At 36.8% G+C, this 22,058-nt stretch overlaps 1 protein-coding gene across 6 annotated transcripts; it reads right to left on the minus strand.

Annotated features, from left to right (window-relative positions):
- Positions 1-72: 72 nt before the first annotated feature.
- Positions 73-19,545, minus strand: dcun1d4 (DCN1, defective in cullin neddylation 1, domain containing 4). 6 transcript variants are annotated; one of them, XM_082146992.1, is made up of 11 exons: positions 19,461-19,545; positions 14,708-14,778; positions 13,413-13,452; positions 11,052-11,139; positions 9,834-9,922; positions 4,950-5,020; positions 4,770-4,861; positions 4,560-4,668; positions 3,604-3,708; positions 2,472-2,574; positions 73-2,331 (listed from the first exon to the last, which is right to left on the minus strand). In XM_082146992.1, the coding sequence occupies exons 1-11, from the start codon at positions 19,477-19,479 to the stop codon at positions 2,276-2,278; spliced, it is 843 nt and encodes a 280-aa protein (XP_082003118.1). In that variant the 5' UTR covers positions 19,480-19,545; the 3' UTR covers positions 73-2,275. The 6 variants fall into 6 exon arrangements, with proteins under 6 accessions (XP_082003118.1, XP_082003116.1, XP_082003117.1 ...); XM_082146990.1 differs by having other exon boundaries at positions 19,449-19,472; XM_082146991.1 differs by having other exon boundaries at positions 19,329-19,467.
- Between the last annotated feature and the right edge of the window lie 2,513 nt (positions 19,546-22,058).

The raw sequence follows: 22,058 nt of genomic DNA on the forward strand, positions 1-22,058 counted from the left end.
CCCCAGAATAGTTAGTCTAAGTAATTTCTCTTTCAAAACATGACGTTTAGAACAGATCAAAATAACTCCACATTTAGTTAATAAACCCCTTTATATATATTGAATGTAGAGAGGTTACAGTGAAAACAAACACTTATACACACATCCATACATATATACAGTCCGATGAGAATGCTCAACCCTCTGCATTACATACTCCCCCCCCCAAAAAAGCATGTCATAATGACACAGGGGAGCTTGTCTATCTGTTCAAAAGTCATTTTAAACCACCATTTCCCTCAGGCACAAACAGGTGCAGATGAATGGGATTATGACAAGTGTCTGTAGACATTTTTCAAATGGATTCTGGCCAGCATGCACAGCATACATAGACTGTTGGCTTTTAGATGCTGAGTGAATACTTGATAAATAATTTATGGTTAGCAACCTCCATCTTTCAAAGAAAAAAATCTGAAGAGAACAAAAATGTCTTGTAACCAGAAAAAAAAAAAAAAAAAGTGTTACCTAAAATATGCTTTGATAAAGTTAATATTGATTTTGTCTCTGTACTCTAATTTCTTATTACATATAACAAAATTAGTATATTTTCATGACGCTGCAGATATACTGAAATGCTGCAGTCACTCATGAACTTGGTAGTTTAGCACTTGGTGGAGATGGTGGAGGAGGCAATGCAGAGAAGAACATCTCAACAGATGAGGTTACAAGTGTTTAAGCTCTAAATACCATCACACAATCATGTTTTTCATAAAGCGTTAAGACTGCATGACCGCGGATACCCAAATTAAGCACAAAAAGTCCACTTCTACAAATACCTGTACAAAAAAAAAAAAAAAAAAAAAAAAACAAGAGCGAAAAAAATTCAGGAAAAGGAAAAACCTCATTCATTCACAAAGACAGCTCTAACTGCAGAATGCATGCATGCTTTTGTTCTTGTTCAAATGACAAGTTAGCTTCACGCCACAGCCATAGACAAAATTCAACAGTTTTACAAACATAACTAGAACGTTAAATAGTTGCTAGGCATTGGTCACTATGGGTTAAATTGATCATATTTGACCACAAGATCTGTGGACGAGGATGTGGCCAAATGAGTCAGTGTTTAGGGCAGAATACCTGTTTTAAAATTTTTGTGGCAATTCATCACAGAAATCAAAGTGCACTTTTAACAGCTTTCTTCTGTCCTGTCTCTTTTCCATCACTTAGATCTATGTCTTGTCATTTTAATGACATGCACAGTTTAGTTACATTGCTAAGGAATCAATATAATTAATGCATTCTGCAGTCAATTTAACCTGCTCACACTCCTCTACAAGATGGCCATATCTGCCATTGCCAGTGTGTATGCACAATGGACATGCAAGTCAGGAAAAAGATACTGGGCTCTATGTTCATGATAAGTATAGCCTCTGTTCTTATAAGCTATTCAAGTTGATCTCATAATCAATATAAAAAATGAAGTGGTGAAAGGTATACTGATACCACAGGAAGTACTTACAGCAGAATGTCTATGACACTCTTGCTTGTGGTGTGCTTTATTAAATGGCAACCAAGTGCAGTGAGACTGGTAAAAATAAAACTTACGGCATAGGTCGCTATGCAACTATGGTAACATGCTCTGAATGTCATCCTCCTCCAACATAAAAACCGTAGTAAACAGTGTTTGGACCACATCAGCAGAGTGATACTGTAAGTTATTTCCATTTTGAACCAAAAAGTCTTAGTATTTAGTCGCCGACCTTCAGTAAAAAGCCAGTTCCTTCTTTTCTCTGCCCTTCCAGGCCTAAATTACCTAAATGTCTTAAATCTTCAGACAGTATGGGAGTTTTTACCTACCCTGCCTTGTGGAGAAATTCATCCTCCTTTTAAGAGCCTATTCATTCACATTCACAGCAATATGAAACATCACAGTGGGGTGGGAAGGCGGCTCCGAGGCTGGCCGTGTGCTTACCCACAATGCATTGTGGGCTATGGGAGGTATTAGGTGGAGTCGGTGAGGTGCTGTTTCTCCAACACACAACCACCAGTGACCCTCCTATGGCCCCGACTAAAAGGGCGACATACAAACATGTGCATTGATATTACATTCTATGCAAACACTCACACACTCAAGCCCTCACAGCCAGAGGCCACCATCAGTCTATCCCAAACTCTTCAGTTTTGATTTGTTTTTTTCTAGATGTTTGTTTCAAAGCCGTTTCTGTCGTCATTGTCATGGTGATTGTTGGCGATTAGTTTCTAGTTGGTGATGGTGGTAGGCATGGGGAAGCTGTCGCTACGACATCTCTCGATCTTTATACCATTCCACAAACTCATCCAACAGCACTGGCCCTAAGCAAAGAGAAAAAAAAAAAGTAAAAAGGTAAATCTGATGTACTTCCAGCTGCATTTTACAAAATAATGATGGATGTCTTAATTGGGGTATAATTAGAAGTATACAGGCGTGTTAAAGTGTGGGTGCTTTTACTCACAGGCCCCGTCCTCATCATAGTTACTGAGATCAAGGTTGATAGTCCTACTGAATTCTAGAACATTGCACCATTGATCTTTATTTATAACCTTATACTTCGATTGCTGTGAGGGGATAAAAAAATGATATGTCACTGTCAAAAATGTCATTGACATAGAATATGTACTGATGTGCAAATATATGTATTAAATACCAGTCAAAAGTTTGTACTGATTTTGTTTCCCTTATATTTAAAGGTGCTGTATGTCATTTTTTGACTGTACTAAAGCATAAAAATTCCGTAATATGTTTGCAGATATTAAGGAAACATTCTAAGTTCACATACATGAAATAAATAAAAATAAATGCTACAGCCAGTTATTCTACTTTGAAATGTGCCTTCAGTGTCAGAATGTCTGTTTTTGTTTTGATCTGTGTGATTCCGCCCACTGCCAATTTACCCAATAGTATTTCGACACCCCAGGTTGCCAGTTGGTGGAAAACACAGCGTATTGCAGCCATGGAAGTCAATAAACAAACGAGTCAAAGATTGCAGATTCTATCCGACCTAAAAAGCATCCATCTAAAAATCTCTATAAACAGAAGCATAGGCTTTCATTGTCAATTGCGCTCGCTCCTATTGCGTGTCCTCAATCTAGCAACCCACGTGAGCATTGAGTCTTTGGAGGAGGGGGCGGGTGAACAACTCTACTCCAATATTTTGAATTTGGACTACAGTACCCATTCCAACAGCTAGATGTCAATATTACATACTGCACCTTTAAAGCTCTATTCTAAAACTAAATTGTGGTTACATATGAATGTCTGCATGGAGCAATTTAAATGTAATTTTTTAATTAATTGGTTTGGAACATAGATGAGTTGGAACATAAAAGCAGCCAACAAAATGGCCAGTTTGTGAACACCTTCAATGCGGTTTAAAAAGTATTCAGAGATCCAAGAAGCCGGCTGAGAGAATGTCAAATATAAGCCGTTTAAGGTTTGTGTTGTATGTATATCATTTTTATGACATTTATATGATTCTAAAATGTGGAAATCAGTAATAATGAATCTGCAAGTGTGTCAAAACATTTGACTGGTCTTGTAAAATTATTAAAGTTACACTGATAAACTGTAAAGATTAAAATATTTACTTCTAGAAACTGGTTAAACACTGGAAACAATGGCCAGGTCTTCCCAAGCAGAAGTCCCAGCATACACTTGGCAGTATTCAAGTCTAAACTCCTCTGATCCTTCTCCTGCAAAGGGGTGGAACCAGATTCAATTTTAAACATTTTGAATACAAGTTCACACATCACAATAAAAATACTGAGTTGGCAATTATGGTAGTGAGGCAACAATCTATAAATGACCCATTATTGCCAAAGTACTTAAATTCAGGTTGCTCCTGGAGGACCGTTTCAGAAATTACTGTACTGTGTACTCTATACTCTAAGCAGTCTGAGCTTGAACATATGATAATACAAGTGCCTGATGGCAGACATGATTATTGTCCCTACACCTTGACACCATAACAATGCTTCAGGTTCTCTGTGCCCAATATTTAAAAGCAAAAATACTCTAGATAAATCACTTCTCTAACAGCCATGAAATAGGGTTTCACTGCTGGAGAATGGACTAAGTGCTCAATACAAGATGAGCCCAGGCGTGAACATTTCTGTTTTATCTAGAAGGGATGGATGTCATGTTATCCATTCAAGGTTGCCATATGCTATTTATTTGTACTCATCCACTTTATTGGCCTTATCGAATGGCTCCTGTAAGAGCTTCACTCAGCAAATCTCCATTCGCTTTATAATTCATACCAAGGGAGTGGGAAAAAAATAATCATTGGGACAAGAGATACTTCTGCTGAGCAGAATAAGAGGTAAAACAACCTAAAATAGCACCATCTCTCAGCAGTCTCAAGCCCTTGTCTGTTGTAACTGACGAACTGTGATGAGCAAAAAAAAAATTATTCAGAAAGGATCCAGATGCACAGTCACAGGCAATCATTAAACCAAATGTATTCTTTTAATACTTCAACACTATAAGAGCTTTTAAAGTCGACGATGATTAGCGTTCATCAATCAGTCCTACACATACTCACCCTGGCAAAGTCAAAGGCATATCGGTAAATGAGCTTGAAACTGGTGGCATCGTTGAGGACGGACCTCAGGTAGTCTAGAGAGTTCCTGAGTTTTTCAGTAGAGTCACATCTGCATATGACAGAAAAAGAGGAAAAGTAAAGTTTGGGACAGAAAGAAGTGTAGTAGCATGGTAGTAGATATATACAAGGTCCATGTTTAGCCAGACATACTGCAAAGAGCCCATTCCCTTGAGCCACTCCTGTAAAGTGAAGTAACCCATACTCTGGGCATCAAGCTTCCAGGCCAATACCAGCATCACCACCTACGTACAAATATACATTAAAATGACCACTGATGAGATGTTTTTAGAGGAAAATGTAAAACCATATCAGATTAATTTAGTTTCTTACATTCTCTGGCTCCACTCCAATGTCTTCACAGAATTTCTCCATCCCTTCTGGTCCAACCACATCATCACACCCTATTAACACAACACATGCAGACACAATTTACTTTTATATACATTGGCCCCAAAAAGTATTTGGACACTTAAGCCACAATATATATATATTTTAAAGTATTACATTTTAGTGGCCTTTAACCCTTAAACGCATACCGTGGGTCTTTAGAGACCCGGGACGTCATTCACTACCCTCCTCCTCATTCATTTTTTAAAGTTAAACATCAACCTTCTTAGTATTCCTCAATCAATTCATTATAAACAATATAACAAGAAAACAATAATAAAATAATAAAAGAATGCCTGTTTTCCCATTTATTTTTTGTAAAAATTGTATAGGGTCGCTAACTACCCGAGGCGTGTAACAGTGCAATTATATTTTTTCTGTACAACAATTGAATCTTTGATGACTGACTAAGTGCAAATAAACTTTATTCTACAAGGTGGCAATGTCACACAATGATGAAGTGACTTTCACTCATAGTTACCGCAGGCAGAAAACAAAAGAATAGGAAGTATCATCAGCAAAACTTGAAATGGCTCAGTGATTTACTGCAGAGCAAGTACTGAACACAATCAAATATTAATGTCACTCTCACTTAATGGTGGATCTGGCGAAGAAGCTTTCAGCGATCAAAAGATTGATTTTGAAGATGTTGAAAATGATAGTTTTGAGAATATGTTTGAGATCGAGAATATGAGCCAGATACTGAATGTACTGTGACGAGGACAGTTATGATGGTATAAAACATCTGCTCAAACTGAACTCTTCCAAGCTCCAAAAGCTAACAAAATATGCTTTATTTTATTCTTCTGTAATTGTTACTCTAATACCAGGAGAGTTTTATATTATCGCGACACGTAGAGATGCATCTGTGTTAGATATAGATCCGGGTCGCTAAAGACCTGAATATGTAATAATGACTGGCGAAACATTCATGCATTTAAGGGTTAAGGACACTTCAATCAAAACATTTAAAAAAAAGGTTTGTTTGAAATCTAATCTTAAAATTCAAAATATGAAGCAACAGATAGACTGTTCAAGATGAAGACAAAAAAGTCTTGGGCATTTTTGGTTGTCAAACTCTATTCTGCAAGGACACTTGTGTGAACTAAAAAGTGAAGTTCAGAGAAAAGCATCATTTGCGCAGATGCCACTTGGTTTGATATTTTGTATCTTGTTATTTGATATTTTGTATGCATTTCAATTCAGACATTTTTTAAGTGTGACTTAAGTGCCCAAATACATTTTAGTATATACTTATAGTCACTATTTACATCTTAACTTCATTTGGAAAGTCTCTGAAGTCACAAGGGTGGAATTCTGAATAAAAAAAGAAAAGGAAAAAAAACTAGCGTAAATTTAGCTGACATTATTCACTGCCTTCTAGACATTTAAAGTCAAATTATATGAGCTTATCAGCTCTTGATGTGATTATACCATTTTTAAGACCTTACCAGTGACTAAGTTTACATGGACAGCTGTAATTTAAATATTGACCTTATTCTGAATAAGACAATATTCTGATTAAGGTGTTTACATGAGTTGATTTTAAAATATTCCTTTCATGTTCCCGTTTTACATGTTATAGAACATAGTTCGATTACTGGCACACGTCATTACGTCACCATGCCACGCCGTCCAACATTACTCCCACTGTATATTGAGTTCAAGTCATGTCTCAAAACGTATCTGTTTTCTATTGCTTTTAGCTTATAATGATTGTTCTGTTTTAAACTGTGTTTAGTATTACTCGTTACTAATTTCTATTAGCTCTATTTTCTATGTGTACAGCACTTTGTCGGCCAATGGCCGTTTTTAAATGTGCTCTATAAATAAACTGAACTGATCTTATAATGCGGGAAAATCCCACAAACATTTATTCACTCTAGCATGTAGGTTGTATGAGTAAATTTATCCACACAGATTATAAAATCTAATCAGTCATTTTAAAACTTTCTGCGAAACGTAATTTCACAAACAGCGTGAGTGATTCAGCGGTGCCAGACTCATGCATTTTGGGACTTGGGACAGTTGATGGAATTGTCATTTGCACAATCGGGCCAGTGTTGCATCGTCACTAAAGTTTATATTTTAGAGTTCTTTAAATATGGAAGTAAAATAATGGCAAACGTTTTTTAAACAAAAAAGTTTGTCGAATTGCACTCATTTAAAAAAAAAAAATGCATTGCATTAACCGTGCTTGCATTTTAATGCATTGTATTTTTAAGGCTTGCATTTTCATGGGCTGAAATTCAACATGGTTGTATATTTATGCTGTGAATATTTCAATTCAAAACATTTCACACACATTTTCATTATTAAAAATTCAATAATCCATATCCAATAATATCCAATAATCCAAGCAGCCTCACAAACAGCTCGCGAGTAACCAAACTGACTACTTTTTCTCGGATTATAGGGCTGAAACGGTCAAAAACACACAAAATTATGTCAAAATGTCGGTCTTGGTGAGTATCCTCATAAACACAGTCGGTTATGTCTGAAATAAACACAAACAATAAATTGAGAAAAAAAACGCATGCATAATGAATCCATGCACTAGCTCTTAAAGTGACAGTGGCTGTCATTAATGTGACAAAATAGCTTTAATTGTAAAGAATTAGGATTAATAGCCTATGTATTTACTTACTACAGGACTAAAATACTATCCAGTGTTATTTTACATTTGATTACTTTATTCAGTTTCTGTAGTATTTCTGTACCTGAATGCTAGTGTTAAGGCCATTGCACACTGAGTCCGAAATTTTCGTATGCGTTTTTTCGTGTTCGTCAGCCTTAAAATTCGTCACGCACAGAAACCTTGCACACTGAGTCCGATGCGTATTTATTAAACCTTTGCGTAAAAAAACGCAACAAATTCAAATTGGATTCGTCAAGCAGTGAGGATGATTTTGTTGCCCTCTTTCTTCTTAAAAAGAGAAAAAGAAAGAGGAAATATTGGGTCCATCCAATCCTGAGATTGCGCCGAGAGGAAGGAGAGTTTCACCTCCTTATCAAGAAGTTGCGAAATTATCCCGAGCGATTCAAAATGTACCTCAGAATGTCAGTGGAACAGTTTGATGCTTTGCTAGCGATACTCCACATATTAAAAAGAAGACTACCAATTTCCGTGAACCAATCGATCCTGAACAGACTGGCAGTATGTCTAAGGTATGGACACACGGGGACGGGGACGCGCACACACGCACACACGCACACACACACACACACACACACGGACACGGCTGGCGTGTGACAGACACTTGTCTGCTTGTCAGACGCGTTTATATACTGTCTATGGTCAGACGCCACTCTGGATTTTGTCGTTTGCTTGTACGGTGGCTTTGAATTGTCAAAAAACCTCTCAAAATACTGGCTGTGGATGCGAAAAACGCAGAAAATCGAACCCGATCCGAATTTTTTTATTACGGACGAAAGTTTCGTAGACAGTGTGCAAGCGTGATTGACATAACGTGAGGTCGAATTTTTTTTTTAACGTGCGAAAATTTCGGATGCGAATTTCGGACTCAAGGCCATTGCACACTGAGTCCGAAATTCGCATCCGAAATTTTCGCACGTTAAAAAAAATATTCGACCTCACGTTATGTCAATCACGCTTGCACACTGTCTACGAAACTTTCGTCCGTAATAAAAAAATTCGGATCGGGTTCGATTTTCTGCGTTTTTCGCATCCACAGCCAGTATTTTGAGAGGTTTTTTGGACAATTCAGAGCCACCGTACAAGCGAACGACAAAATCCACAATGGATTGAGCAGCCAATTCGATTACTAATCATGTATTATTTGGGTATAAAATATAACCTGTATACAGCTGTTCTGTCTGCCCAGCGCTTCCGCCGGCCGTGTGTGTGTGTGTGTGTGTGTGTGTGTGTGTGTGTGTGTGTGTGTGTGTGTTTGTGTGTGTTTGTGTGTGTGTGTGTTCGCGCGCGCGCCCATACCTTAGACATATAGCCTACTGCCAGTGTCTTTTCAGGATCGATTGGTTCACGGAAATTGGTGGTCTTCTTTTTGGCTCCAGTATCGCTAGCAAAGCATCAAACTGTTCCACTGACATTCTGAGGTAAATTTTGAATCGTTTGGGATAATTTCGCAACTCCTTGATAAGGAGGTGAAACTCTCCTTCCTCTCGGCGCAATCTCAGGATTGGATGGACCCAATATTTCCTCTTTCTTTTTCTCTTTTTAAGAAGAAAGAGGGCAACAAAAACAAAATCATCCTCACTGCTTGACGAATCCATTTTGTATTTTTTGCGTTTTTTCCCGCAAAGGTTTAATAAATACGCATCGGACTCAGTGTGCAAGGTTTCTGTGCGTGACGAATTTTAAGGCTGACGAACACGAAAAAACGCATACGAAAATTTCGGACTCAGTGTGCAATGGCCTTCAGTGTGCAATGGCCTTTAGACCTTTGAGATAGGTCTAACACTAGCATTCAGGTACAGAAAGACAATTTAATTCAAAGATTGAAATCAAGCTTCCTTGTGTTGTGTAAACTCTTGAGCAACAAAATTACCCCATTGTAAAAAACAAATACAATGAGTGAGCAAACATTTAGGTGAGATAAATGTTACTTTTAAAACCAACACCCCTAACCACCACTACTTAACCCCTAATTTACATTGAGTATGACTTTAGCCGGATTAAGGTAATCAGAAATCCCTATTCATGGTAGTTTCTTAATCAGAGTATTGTCTTAATCTGCTTAATATCGGAATATTGTTGTCCATGTAAACGTACCGAATGACATTAAAAAGTCGTTTATGATAGTTCATAACATGACAACAAAACTCAACATGACTTAGCGTACATACCTGCATATTCATAAAACCACTCTAGACATCTCTTGCTAGAAAAAGCTTCAGCCTCCTGGATTTGCAATGTCTCCTGTTTTCTGTAAACACTGAAATGAATAGACAGGACTGAGCAGATGCTATTTAAATATACTTTAACACACACTTGTATGAAAATTAAAGTGCAAACGTGCTGCATCTGATACAAACAAGAAGACACATGCTCTGAGGGCTAAAATCCACCCACAAACACAGATCTGATGGTGCAATTAACAGTTATGACAGTTGTGCAATTTACTTTTTACATTATTATAACATTCAGTTCCTTCTGTGAATAAATACAGAATTCTCATCTTTGATCACCAAAATGACATATTTAAACGTTTTTTCCTGTGAATATTTTTTATTAAAATAGCTTCCACTCACTCACGCGAGATTCACTCTGTCAACTTACTGAAGTAAATGCTGCACAATGGTATCACTTTTTTACAACGGCGGACACATAACAGTAATTAATATGATCAAACTTTTGCTTGACTATGTTATCAAACAGCTAAAAAAATGTGTTGCTAATGTTACACAAACCATGATCCTATTCACTATCTCAGCCTGCCTTCTAAAAATCAGCATCCTTAGAAATGCTTTCAACATCATAGAACGTCAGTGGAGAAAGGCATATAGTTCATCATAACATACATCACATGCATAATTCACCCGCTATATTGTTAAATTCACCCAATTTTTTATATCAACAGAAAAAATATATCGGAATAACCTGCTGGCTTCTCTTGAGACTCCCCTGCTTTATAGCATAGTAGTGCTATGCTAAAGCCCGCCCGCCCGCCCACACGTTGACGTGATTGGTTACAAGGTACCGTAGTTTGTGATGTAAGAAACGCAGGCGATTTCAAACCATGTTTTTGAGACGGTCTTTGTTTCACTGGAGTTTTAAGGAGAAAATATGGTGTTGACTTATGAATTTGCACATGGTTTGTCTTGAAGCATATTAAAAACACCACATAGACATAAGTGTTCATTAAAAAGTTGACTTTCACCACAGGGGGCATTTAACTAATATGATTTGATAGGTACCTAGTTTAGTTGTTAATCAAAAAGTTGGGTAGATGAATGCATGTGTATGTATGAGTGAATTAGAGGAAGGTCAACAGACAGATGGAATGGACAGAGATGGAGAGGCTGGAGAGATGGTTGAATGGAAAGGTGATGTTTTGAGCATACTTATCCTGCCGGCTCTTCTTAGCAGACAGGTCATCTCCAGCAGTGGGTCTCCTCTTTTTCCTGGGGGGCATGGCTCTGGAGCAGCAGGCTGGAAAAAAAGAGAGACAGAACACAAAGATGATGATTATTTTTGTTTCTCTTTTTCAGCCATTCCCTCCCACAAACCAGGGATATGTCCTCATGTCATTTGTCCTAACCAGATGCGATGCGATAAGATTCCAGTGACAAATAATTTGTCTGTCCACACTAGACGCTACTGCGAGATGCGTAAAAATCAAACAACACCCACAGCCAATCAGAACAGCGTGTGGGCGGAGTCTCACGGCAAGTGAGCACCAGAGAGTAATCTTGACGGGCAATCGCAAGAAAGTGGATAAGTAGGCTACATAATAAAATTCACAAATATTCCACCATTTAAACATTATTCAAATAAATAGGCTACTGAGTTACTAAAACAAAACTTTGTCAAATAATACACTCGTTTGTTCACAGTTTGAACGTTCTTGTTTCCATTTGTTTCATTTCAAGATCTGAGGTGAATTATCCATTGTTGCTTTTACAGCTACAAAGCTGGGAGCACTAAATGATATTCAAAGTCACATTTCACGCTTTTAACATTAAATAAAGCACATAAACAGTAACTGAGATTATCATTGCCACACTTTGTGCTTGTTGTTCCAGCCGCGACGTTGCAGAAAAATAGAAACCGTTTCTAAAATAGAATCGACGCGTGTCGCCGTCGCGGCTGGTTGGGACAAAAACTCTGATTAACATGGAAAAGATACCTTTAATCGCGCGTCGCGTCGCGTGTAGTTAGGACACGGTGTGAGAAGCAGTCCCGGTTCCAGAATAAAAAAATTGAGGGTGCTTCTGAAAATAGTGAGGATGCTCTAATAAAGTAAGTGTAAGCAAAGGCTCCTTGTACAGAGAGACATTTATGATTATTATTATTATTATAATGATAAGTCATTACTTTTATAAATAATTTGCATAGAATAAAAAATTATTTTGATATTAATATTTTTCTATTAATCTATTAGTCTGCATTTACATTGCTCATTGCAATTTCGAGAGTGAATCCCGCATTTATATGTAGATGTCACTTCCGAAACTTCGTAGCATGTGTAATTGGCCATCAGTCCTCAGCAGCATGAAAAAAAAAATGTATTCAATGGTTTATATATAGCCTCGAAAGCGCGCAAAGACTAAAGAAGCTGTCACTCATCTCAGTTCATCACGATCTCACAAAGTTCCATTATAATCAATGAAGCTGTCTACACTGCACAAAGAATCTCTTACTTGCTTTGTAACTTTATTTACTAATGAGAAGATTCACGAATGTGCAGAACTCAGCACTGAACAAAAACGACGGCATTTTAAGCAGTGAGTGGACTAAAACACCTCTGATTGGCCATTGCATTCAAGAGATTAACAAACATCTCTGTGATTGGCTACATTTTTCACCTCTGCAAAAACACGTTGTAAATAGAAACATTTGACGTACTCCAGAGCACAAACACAAATACACACTGGAGCATTTTCCCAATCGGTTTCGCCAATATGCTATTATTACAAGCTTTCATCAAGCACCCCTGTAGAACCAGGCCTGATGAGACGTCCTGCAAGCTCAATAGAGCCTTTATAAAGCCTGAACATTAAGACCTGGAGGAATGGGACTTCTATAGGGGACAAATATGAGGACAACAGTAAAAATACATTACCTTTCAAAGGTTTGTGTCAGTAAGATGCTCACAAAGACTGCATTTATTTGATAAATAAAATACAGTAAAATAGTCATATTGTGAAATATTACAACTTAAAATAACTCTTTTCTATTTTAATACACGTTTAAATGTAATTTATTCCTGTGATGACAAAACTGTATTTTCAGCATCAATACTCCAGTCTTCAGTGTCACATGACATGATCCTTGAGAAATTATTCTAATATGCTGATTTGGTGCTCAAGAAACATTTCTTCTTATTATTATCAATGTTGAAAACAGTTGTGCAGCTAAATATTTTTGTGGAAACCGTACAGATAATTTTTTTTTTAAATGTTGTAATAAACAAAGATCAAAGAATAGCATTTATTTGAAATAGAAATCTTTAGTGACATTTTCTGCAATGTCCTTACTGTCACTTTTGATCAATTTAATGCATTCTTTCTAAATAAAAGTATTAATTTACTTCTTTTTTTTTACTTGACACATTTTTGAACAGTAGTGTAGAAGTAAAAATTACACACACAAATATATATATATATATATACACACACACACATGTATGTATGTATGTATGTATATGTATATATAATTGATATTAGCTGATTAGGTTATGGAGAGATTGGGCAGGTCACTACCTGTGCCGTGAGTCTCTGGGCCGACGTCTTCTGTCAGGTTCTACAGTGAGAAAGAGACTGCATTTAACAACAACCACCATCCCTCTTTCTCTCTCTCTCTATCTCTACATTCTGCAGCAGACAAGCAGCTATTAGCACCGCACCAAAAAAAAGACAGTAAGCAAGTGTGTGATGTAGGTGGCTGATCATCTTTTTTTCCTGTAACCTTTACAGATGCTGCCAGTGCAGCTTTATCAAAGACATCGTTCTGGAAATAAGATAATATAGAGCACAATTCTGTGTCAATCAGGGTTATTATGAGGGTAGTTATTTAAGTAAATGGCTGAATCAAAGGTTAATTTTGTAGGACGTAATAATGCTGTTGAGAGTCCTAAACTCTCATATAGCCAAACACAGCAATCCGACAATGCTAATCTACCAGTACACCGGTCAGTACAGCACTGTCAGCTCTTGCATTAATCTCAATATAAGAATATATGTCCTTTAACCAGGGAATAGGGGATTAATGGCCTGATCTAATAATATTCACATAACAATATCAGCTCTTATTTGCAAAATTCTGCATGTGATACTGTATAAACAGCCTACACAAAATCTGTGTGAAGAAATTTTTTTAATTTCAAGCGCCCATCATTCACTCTTTACTCGTCTACTGTCCATTGCCCGGTTGTTTAATAAGACTTTACTACCCCATTTCTGTTCAATGCATTTTACCATTTACCAAATATAGCGCATATGTGTGTGAAAAAAGTCTGCAGATTTCATCTAGACCTGGTTATAGATCATCTATGATCTAAAGCCTCTTTAACATGTTTTATCTTTTAAAAATCTTCATGTTTGAAGCAAGTTTGAAGGCTGACAAATCAAACAAATATCTGACCAAGAGTTTTTACTTCATAATCATAATCACAAACCTTTATTTGCTGGATTCAACTTCAGCAATAGCATACAGAGAACATATCTGGTTTTTCAGAGAGATTCATCCATGTATTTTCTAAAAGTTTCACTAAATAAACTGAGACTTAAACTACACAGAAATCAATGATACATTGGTCAACTTCGTTATTGACCTTGAAAACTGAAAATTGTTGATTTTGTGTGGATTTAGTGGCCTACCTGCCAGAATCATATTGATACAAAAGAATCAATCATCTAGTGATAAACTAAACATGAAATGTGCACAAATCCCATCTGTATAAATGCTCTTGGTTTAAATGATTTAAAGGCAGGAATGTTAAATCTGGCAAAAAAGGCTGATGAGTATTTAAGTGCAGGCAAATTAAGTCCATTTTTACCAGCCTGTGCAGGGTGTGGTAGATCTTGTGGATACTGGCCAGTGTGGACAAATGAGAGTTCAGCTGGAAATCTGTGAGGGAGATATAAAAATAAACATCTGTTACTCCTGGCAGTTATGTACAAGCATCTGGGCTGTACATGGGTTTCTATGTGTTTGTGTGTTTGTTCACACAGTGTCTTCAGTCTAGATGTAGAAGTTATTGAGAATATGGAAAAAAGAAGCATCCGCTTCAGTCAGCCTGTAGAGTGACATAAATATGAGAAGCCATGTGAGATACTTAAGTGTTTCTAATAAGCGAATGCATACAAAATGCATTTAACTGCTTTATGTGCCTTCATTATAAGCATAGTCAACGATCAACATTGTCATCCAGAATCTTTATATGGTGTTATCTGGGGTACACATACCCCTGGGTGTATGCGAGGCGACAGAAGGGGTATGTTAACAAAATCCTGAGTTTTGCCATTAATTTAATTAAAGTATGCTGCCTTAGCAAATCAAGCTACATTACTGCCATTCTCGATAATGTACCTTCGTAAAAGTGGGGATTTAGCACTTACTAGCATTACGAACAACTATAGACACAGACTGTGGTGCATAGAGATCGATTAAGACTCAAAACTCTTTTCGATACAAAAAAGTTCTAGTTTTTAATGTTGATATTATACGGGCAAGAATGCAATTTTTCCCAAATATCCACACAATTGAAATTGCGACATTCATTTTATACAACAAACAATAGGGTAATATTAAAGGTGCAATAGGTGATTCTCTACAGAAAAATGTTTTTGTTATGCTGGTTGAAAGTCTCCTCATATCCTGATAGCAATCACTATGTTAAGAGGTCTAAATGTATTTTTAGAAATATATATCATCTGTGGAAGGCGTAGGACCATCAAATGTTTGTTCAATTATTGCATTCGGTCCGAATTAAATGATAGCATGTGTTCCATGTCAGTCAACGTGTGTTTGCATTCCACTGCACAGCCCGTTCACGCAGACATCATTCGTCATCAGCGCGTTCACGTACGCTGTGCAGACAGAGCGAGAATGGCAGGCAAACAGTTGTTTATGTTCTTTATTGTAGTACTGTTACTCACTGTAAAGTTCTCTCACCAGTGAATGATACATGATGTCATCCAATAATGTTGTCTCTGGTCGTCTCGCTTCTGGTTTGTGCGCAGTGTTGCCAGATTAGAAATGTCGAAGTATCGTACCAAAACCTCAAAATTATCGTTTTTTGAGAAAAATTATCGTACACGAACCAAACGCATAAAATATAGCTATTTTCCAACAACTTTATTTTCCAAATAATTTTACAGCCAATTTAAACAAGCTGTGTAATGCACTCACACTAACTGGAGGAAGTCTGGCTACTTAACTTTTTTTTTGCCAAAGTGCAAAAGATATGCCGACAGTCCACATTTTGAACTAGAAAATTGTAATTGAACATAATTAAAATTGTAGTGTAGTGTAAAAAAAATTGTAGTGCAAAACTGTAGTGTAGTATTGACCGTGTGGTGCCTGTGTGTGTGTGTGTGTGTGTGTGTGTGTGTGTGTGTGTGTGTGTGTGTGTGTGTGTGTGTGTGTGTGTGTGTGTGTGTGTGTGTGTGTGTGTGTGTGTGTGTGTGTGTGTGTGTGTGTGTGTGTGTGTGTGTGTGTGTATACGTGCTTGCGTGCAGGCAGGCGAGCCTGCAAAATGATTCGGGGTCAGAGAGAGAGGCGGTAGGATGTGTGTTTGGACGAACGACTGAAAACTCTGAAATTATCGTACATTATGGGATTTTTTTCATTATTGATCGTACATCGTACAGAGGTCAAAATTATCGTACAAATACGATAATTATCGTACATCTGGCAACACTGTTTGTGCGTGTTCATGTGTTTTGGAGGAGGCGTGGCTTTGGATGGCGATTAGCAGTGAGGATTGAATGCTTTCAATGCTACCAGGCTAAAGTTAGCATTTCCCAGATCACCTATTGCACCTTCAAGTAATGTCCATTTTAAAAACAGTATTGTTTGCTCTATTTTGCAATGAAATAATTGTTCCAACGAAAGCCACAGCAGAACTGCAACACACAGCGGTGTTTTAGAACGAATCATGAGAGTCAATGATCCAATTAGGCTACCCATTCATAATACAGCCATTTGTTTCATTACGGACTGAAATAAATGAACGAACGAATGAATGACTTGATGACTCACTCAATAAGACAGTGCCTTACTGCCACCTACTGGCGGTTTTAGTTTAATCTTCACCTCATATCACTTTGTTTATACCATCATTGCATATTTCTCTAATGGACTTTATTTTATTTTATTTATATTAAACATTATTTATTGTACAAAGTTATTTATAAAGGTAAAGAGGGCAAATGTTGTCCATTAATGAAAAAGGTGTGACTGCAGTCTAAGTGGAAGAGGGGGGTCCGCCGAAGGATGTTAAATGCCTCAGGGGGTACGCCACTCTAAAAAGTCTGGGAACCACTGCTTTATATTATAGTGTGGTTTCATCATTAAGAAAGTAAATGTCAGTGTGGAGGTCATATTTCTCTAGCATGTTAATATCAGGTCCTAGTGAATATCAGATATATTTAATATCAGGTCCTAGTGAATATCAGATATCTAGAATCAATTTGTGGAAGCAAAACTTGGGATTAGATATAGATAATAATAATAATTATTATTATTATTAATTAATAATAATAAATATGCACAGACCCAAATACAGATGGTTAAAAGTCAATTGAAACTGGCTTACAAAGATAAACATAACTCCAGTTAATCTAAATAAAATCCACAGCGATATTCCAGAATAATGCTTGTATTAAACGTAGCCTAACACTTCTAAAGGTGCATTGATTCGCTGCATGTGATAATGTGAAGAAATTCAGAAAGTCAATAATGAAAGTCAGTAATGTGATATCAGTATTGGTCTTTTTTAATTTACCCTTGAATCCACAGTTTTTCATTTTTATTCTTCCAGATAATATGGCCTAAATATCAAAACAAGATATTCAGATATTAATAGATATCCATTTGTAAACGTCAACGGCATCTTTTGAAAGGCCCACTATCCAACTAAGTAACTAAGAATAAAGAATTCTCCTCATGCAGTGCAATGGAAAAGATGTATATATTCTAAAGTATAAAGAAGCCTAATTTGAAAGTTTATGGATCTCTTGATATCATTGTCAAAATGAAAATAACTACATATTGTATCGACACCAAACACGGTAAATGCTTGTTATGCTGGTTATATTTTCTGTAACTTTTCTATGGTTTTATTGTTTGGCATTTATTATTCTGTTTTTTATGTACATTTTTTTCCAGTCTTCCAGTTTCCAGACGAAGGGAATACCTAAATAAATACAATATGCGGCGTATAAAACGTAGCCTAGCCTAAACGTGTTTTGGGCGCATGAAAACGAAAGTTAGCATTATTCATTTGTTAAGAAACTAAAGACTGGCGTAGCACCAAGAAAATGACGTAAGCATATGATTCATTTTGCACATATTATAAACTTCCACGTTCTCGTTATTCTGATTTTTTTATATATATATATATATATATATATATCGTACAGGCCTTGTATATGAGCGATGTGCGAGTAGGCAGGCCTTTGAAACAACATTAAATTCAGATATAATGAAAACTATGTTATTTAAATAATGCCCGGTATCTAATTTAGTACATTACTAAAGCAAACTCGACATAAAATGAGACCTATTTATGAACCTCTGACGCAGTTGTCAGGAATACCAGTAGATACAAAACACCCCAAACATGTTATAAACATTATTAGTCGAATTCGCAACAAAATGTTTCAAACATTAACCGCTCTATATTGACAGTTCTTTAAAATAAAAATTTCTGCCACATAGTTAACACAAGAGTGTATACACACATAACTTGCAACGACTTTACAAAGTATCTGGAGAGTCTGTGGACTTCTGGGGAATGTAGTCTAACGACAAACAACGCCGTACGTTTGCCAACGAAATGGTTCGGCTGAATAAACCACATTTCCCAGAATCCCCCAAATCATAATTTCAATCGGTACTCTCCCCAACTGATGAATGCGACCCAAATGCTGCAAAAAAGATTTTCTATCTTTGCTCAAAAATATTTTTTCACAACGATGTGCAGTTGATCTTTCAGGTGGCCTTACAGTAATGCGTCAGATCACATTTGACGTGTTTGCAAGCACTAAATTTTTACACAACTGCGTCACAATTTTCACCCCCTGTCATTTTTCCGCAGTTTTCTGGGAAAAATCTGACCCGTTTAGCTCTAAAACAACAACCTTTAACTTGCTCTTCGGTGGCTTTGCATTACTCGTTCGAGTTGAGATGAGATGGATCCCTTAAGGTTATTTGGGTATTAAAGGTAATTAGTGTACAAGTGTATTGTGTAAATAGGATCAGATACCTTGCTCGGATTGCTGTAACGTTATATACACTCAAGCAAAGAAGGCTAAAATACAACGATCTTCCTTGCAAGGTCGTTGTCGCTTGCAAGCGCCCAAGACATCGGAGTAAAAACACAAAGAGAGCAGCTAGCAAGCTCAGAGTCAATCTGATGATTTGTATGCTCGGGTAACGGCTACTTTACTCACAAAATGCGTCAATACAGCAAATCATACGTCTTAAAAGAAGTCACGGCGACTTGTAAGGGTTCAGCAAGTTCGCAGTTGCCATCACAGGTCGACAGAACACGAATAACAGTGAAAACGTACTATTGTACTTACTTGACGCATCTGAGTGCATTTTTATGAAACACACAACTGTATTTGTGTGAGTCTGCAGACCGGCCAGTGGGCGGGACACGTCAATATTATTCCTGCCCATAAATGATTTAGATGGGCCAAATTTTCAGGTACCACGCCCACTAGTGTCATTGATTGGTCGAGAGGAGTGTCATATACATTGCGCAAGAAGCAATGTGTACATCCCGCCTCTAAACCAACGTGATTGGTTAAGGTGATTTCATAGCCCCTCCTCTCAAAGCATATTATTGGCTGAGAAGTATGTCTACACCCATCAGTTACGATAGTTTCCTCGTGCAAAGAAGAAAGCCAGCCCACGATGACACGCTATTGGCTCAGCTGTGCACCAACACAGAGTCCTCTTGGGTTAACAAAACAATGGTGAGAGAAAGAATACAGAGGAAAAACATTACTGAACGAGACAGCTACTTTTGCTTGATTGAGCGCTATTGTGATCCAAAACATTGAAAAGTTTCAAAAGTAAATGGAAAACATCACAAGAAGCAGGAACCAAAATTATGTTAGCCATTGTGATTAAAGGTCTAGCTCACCCACATCATCACTTCCTCACCCTCATGTTGTTTAAAACCTTTATGACTTTTATCTGTGGAGCGTAAAATGATATGCTTTGCAAACTAGCAGCTTCAGTCACCACTTATTTAAATGTTTAGACAAAAGATACTATATGGCAAATGGTGACTGAGCTAGTGACCCATTTAGATTAGCAGATATATTTGTGTATGCTTTACTCAAAGTAATTCAGTAAAACACACCCAGTGGCCAGTGCTTAGTATTACATGGTCTTTAATCTATACAAAATCTCACCACTGATATCGCTGTTATAATATTTAATATTCTACACTGAGTTTTGTGTGGGATCAACTATCAGTTCTGCAATCTTTCCTTATCATTAACGCTATCATTAATACAAGCATTCAACAGGCATATTGTATGCTGTTTATAATGCACTGAATATGTAAAATGGGATTTCAGACCAAAACAAAACAAAACAAAAAAAACTACTAAATCATCAATTGTTCTAATAAATTGCAGCAGGTGGAAGTATTTCTTGTCACAGAAAGTAACCTTTTTTTAGTTTACTAAATGTTTATATTGATGCCTTTTGTGCTCCAGTACTGATTGACAGTCTCTGACTGCATATCAAGCTTCATATGGGTTAAGTTACCCACTGGCAAATAAGCTTCTGAGCAGATATGGCTCCCATGCAATTTAATGGAGTTATAATATTACATAGCTACATTTAGAGTTCCTAATACAATATTCAAAATGTAAATTCCCCAAACAAGGTCTTGTTTTCATCTCACACAACCCCAAGCACGGTTAGCTCAACTAGCTCAACTGTAATTTCGCCATGGATATATTCGGGCCTTTAAAAATAGAGGTTCTAAAAGGGGTTTTTCGCAGCAATGGCATAGAAGAATCATTTTGGCTTCTCCAGAAAACCTTTCAGTATGGTTCTTAAAATAACATGTTTTCTTAGTGTGAAGAACATTTTTATAATCTGAAAAACTTGCTTCCACAATAAAGAATATTATGTGCAATGAGAAGGTTCCATGGATGTTTTCCATGAAACCAGAGTGACCTTAGGGTAAAAAAAGGATGTGAGGGAGAGAGGCATGTGCTGTATAAAGATCCTGATTACGTAATTCTCACAACTCTCAGAACTTTTTTATGGATTTTTTTATTTTATTTTTGTCTAATGAAAGTCTTTTAGAAAGATATTTCATCAGAACAATCAGTACATTGAACAATTTTGTTGAAATTAAATATGGTATTTGATTAAGGTCTATGTATATTTGTTATTTGTAACAACAGACTAAGGTATTGTGAATATTTATAATATTTAAATCTGTAATAAAGTGATTAGTCAGTATGTTTTGTCAAAGTTTCTTTCTCTATTGCTATGGTTTCCTTTTCAGGAAAATGATTTCTGTTGATCAGCGTTTATTGAAGCAGGTGGATACTATCGGCCTTGATTAGCTGGTTCCTGAAAGTAGAAAAGTAAAGAAAAAAACTTTTAAGTTTCTCAATTTTATGTTTTGACTACTTTGGGGGGAATTGAGTACTTTGACCACTCAATTCTTAAAGGAATAGTTCACTTAAAAATGAAAATTCTGTCATCATTTACTCACCCTCAAGTTTCAAACCTGTATGAGTTTCTTTCTTCTGCTGAATACAAAAGAAGATATTTTGAAGAATGTTGGTAACCAACAGTTGATGGACCCCATTGACTTCCAGTATATGTTTCCCTACTATGGAAGTCAATGGGGTCCATCAGCCTTCTGGTTAGTGGTTACCAACATTCTTCAAAATATCTTCTTTTGTGTTCAGCAGAAGAAAGCATTTCATAGAGGTCTGAAACAACTTGAAGATGAGTAGATGATGACAGAATTTAAGTGAACTATTCCTTTAAGGCCCATTCACACCGCATTGGATCAGTGTTACCCCTGTCGTCATCTGTTAGCGTTGGTCAGGGTTTGTTTTCACCTGACTGAACACATTCAATTTGTTGGTGTCTGTTGGGGCAGTGTGAACATGACAGTTATTTTTCATAAAATT

This window comes from Leuciscus leuciscus (genome assembly GCF_965113295.1).
Source record: "Leuciscus leuciscus genome assembly, chromosome: 19".
Lineage (NCBI taxonomy): Eukaryota > Metazoa > Chordata > Actinopteri > Cypriniformes > Leuciscidae > Leuciscus > Leuciscus leuciscus.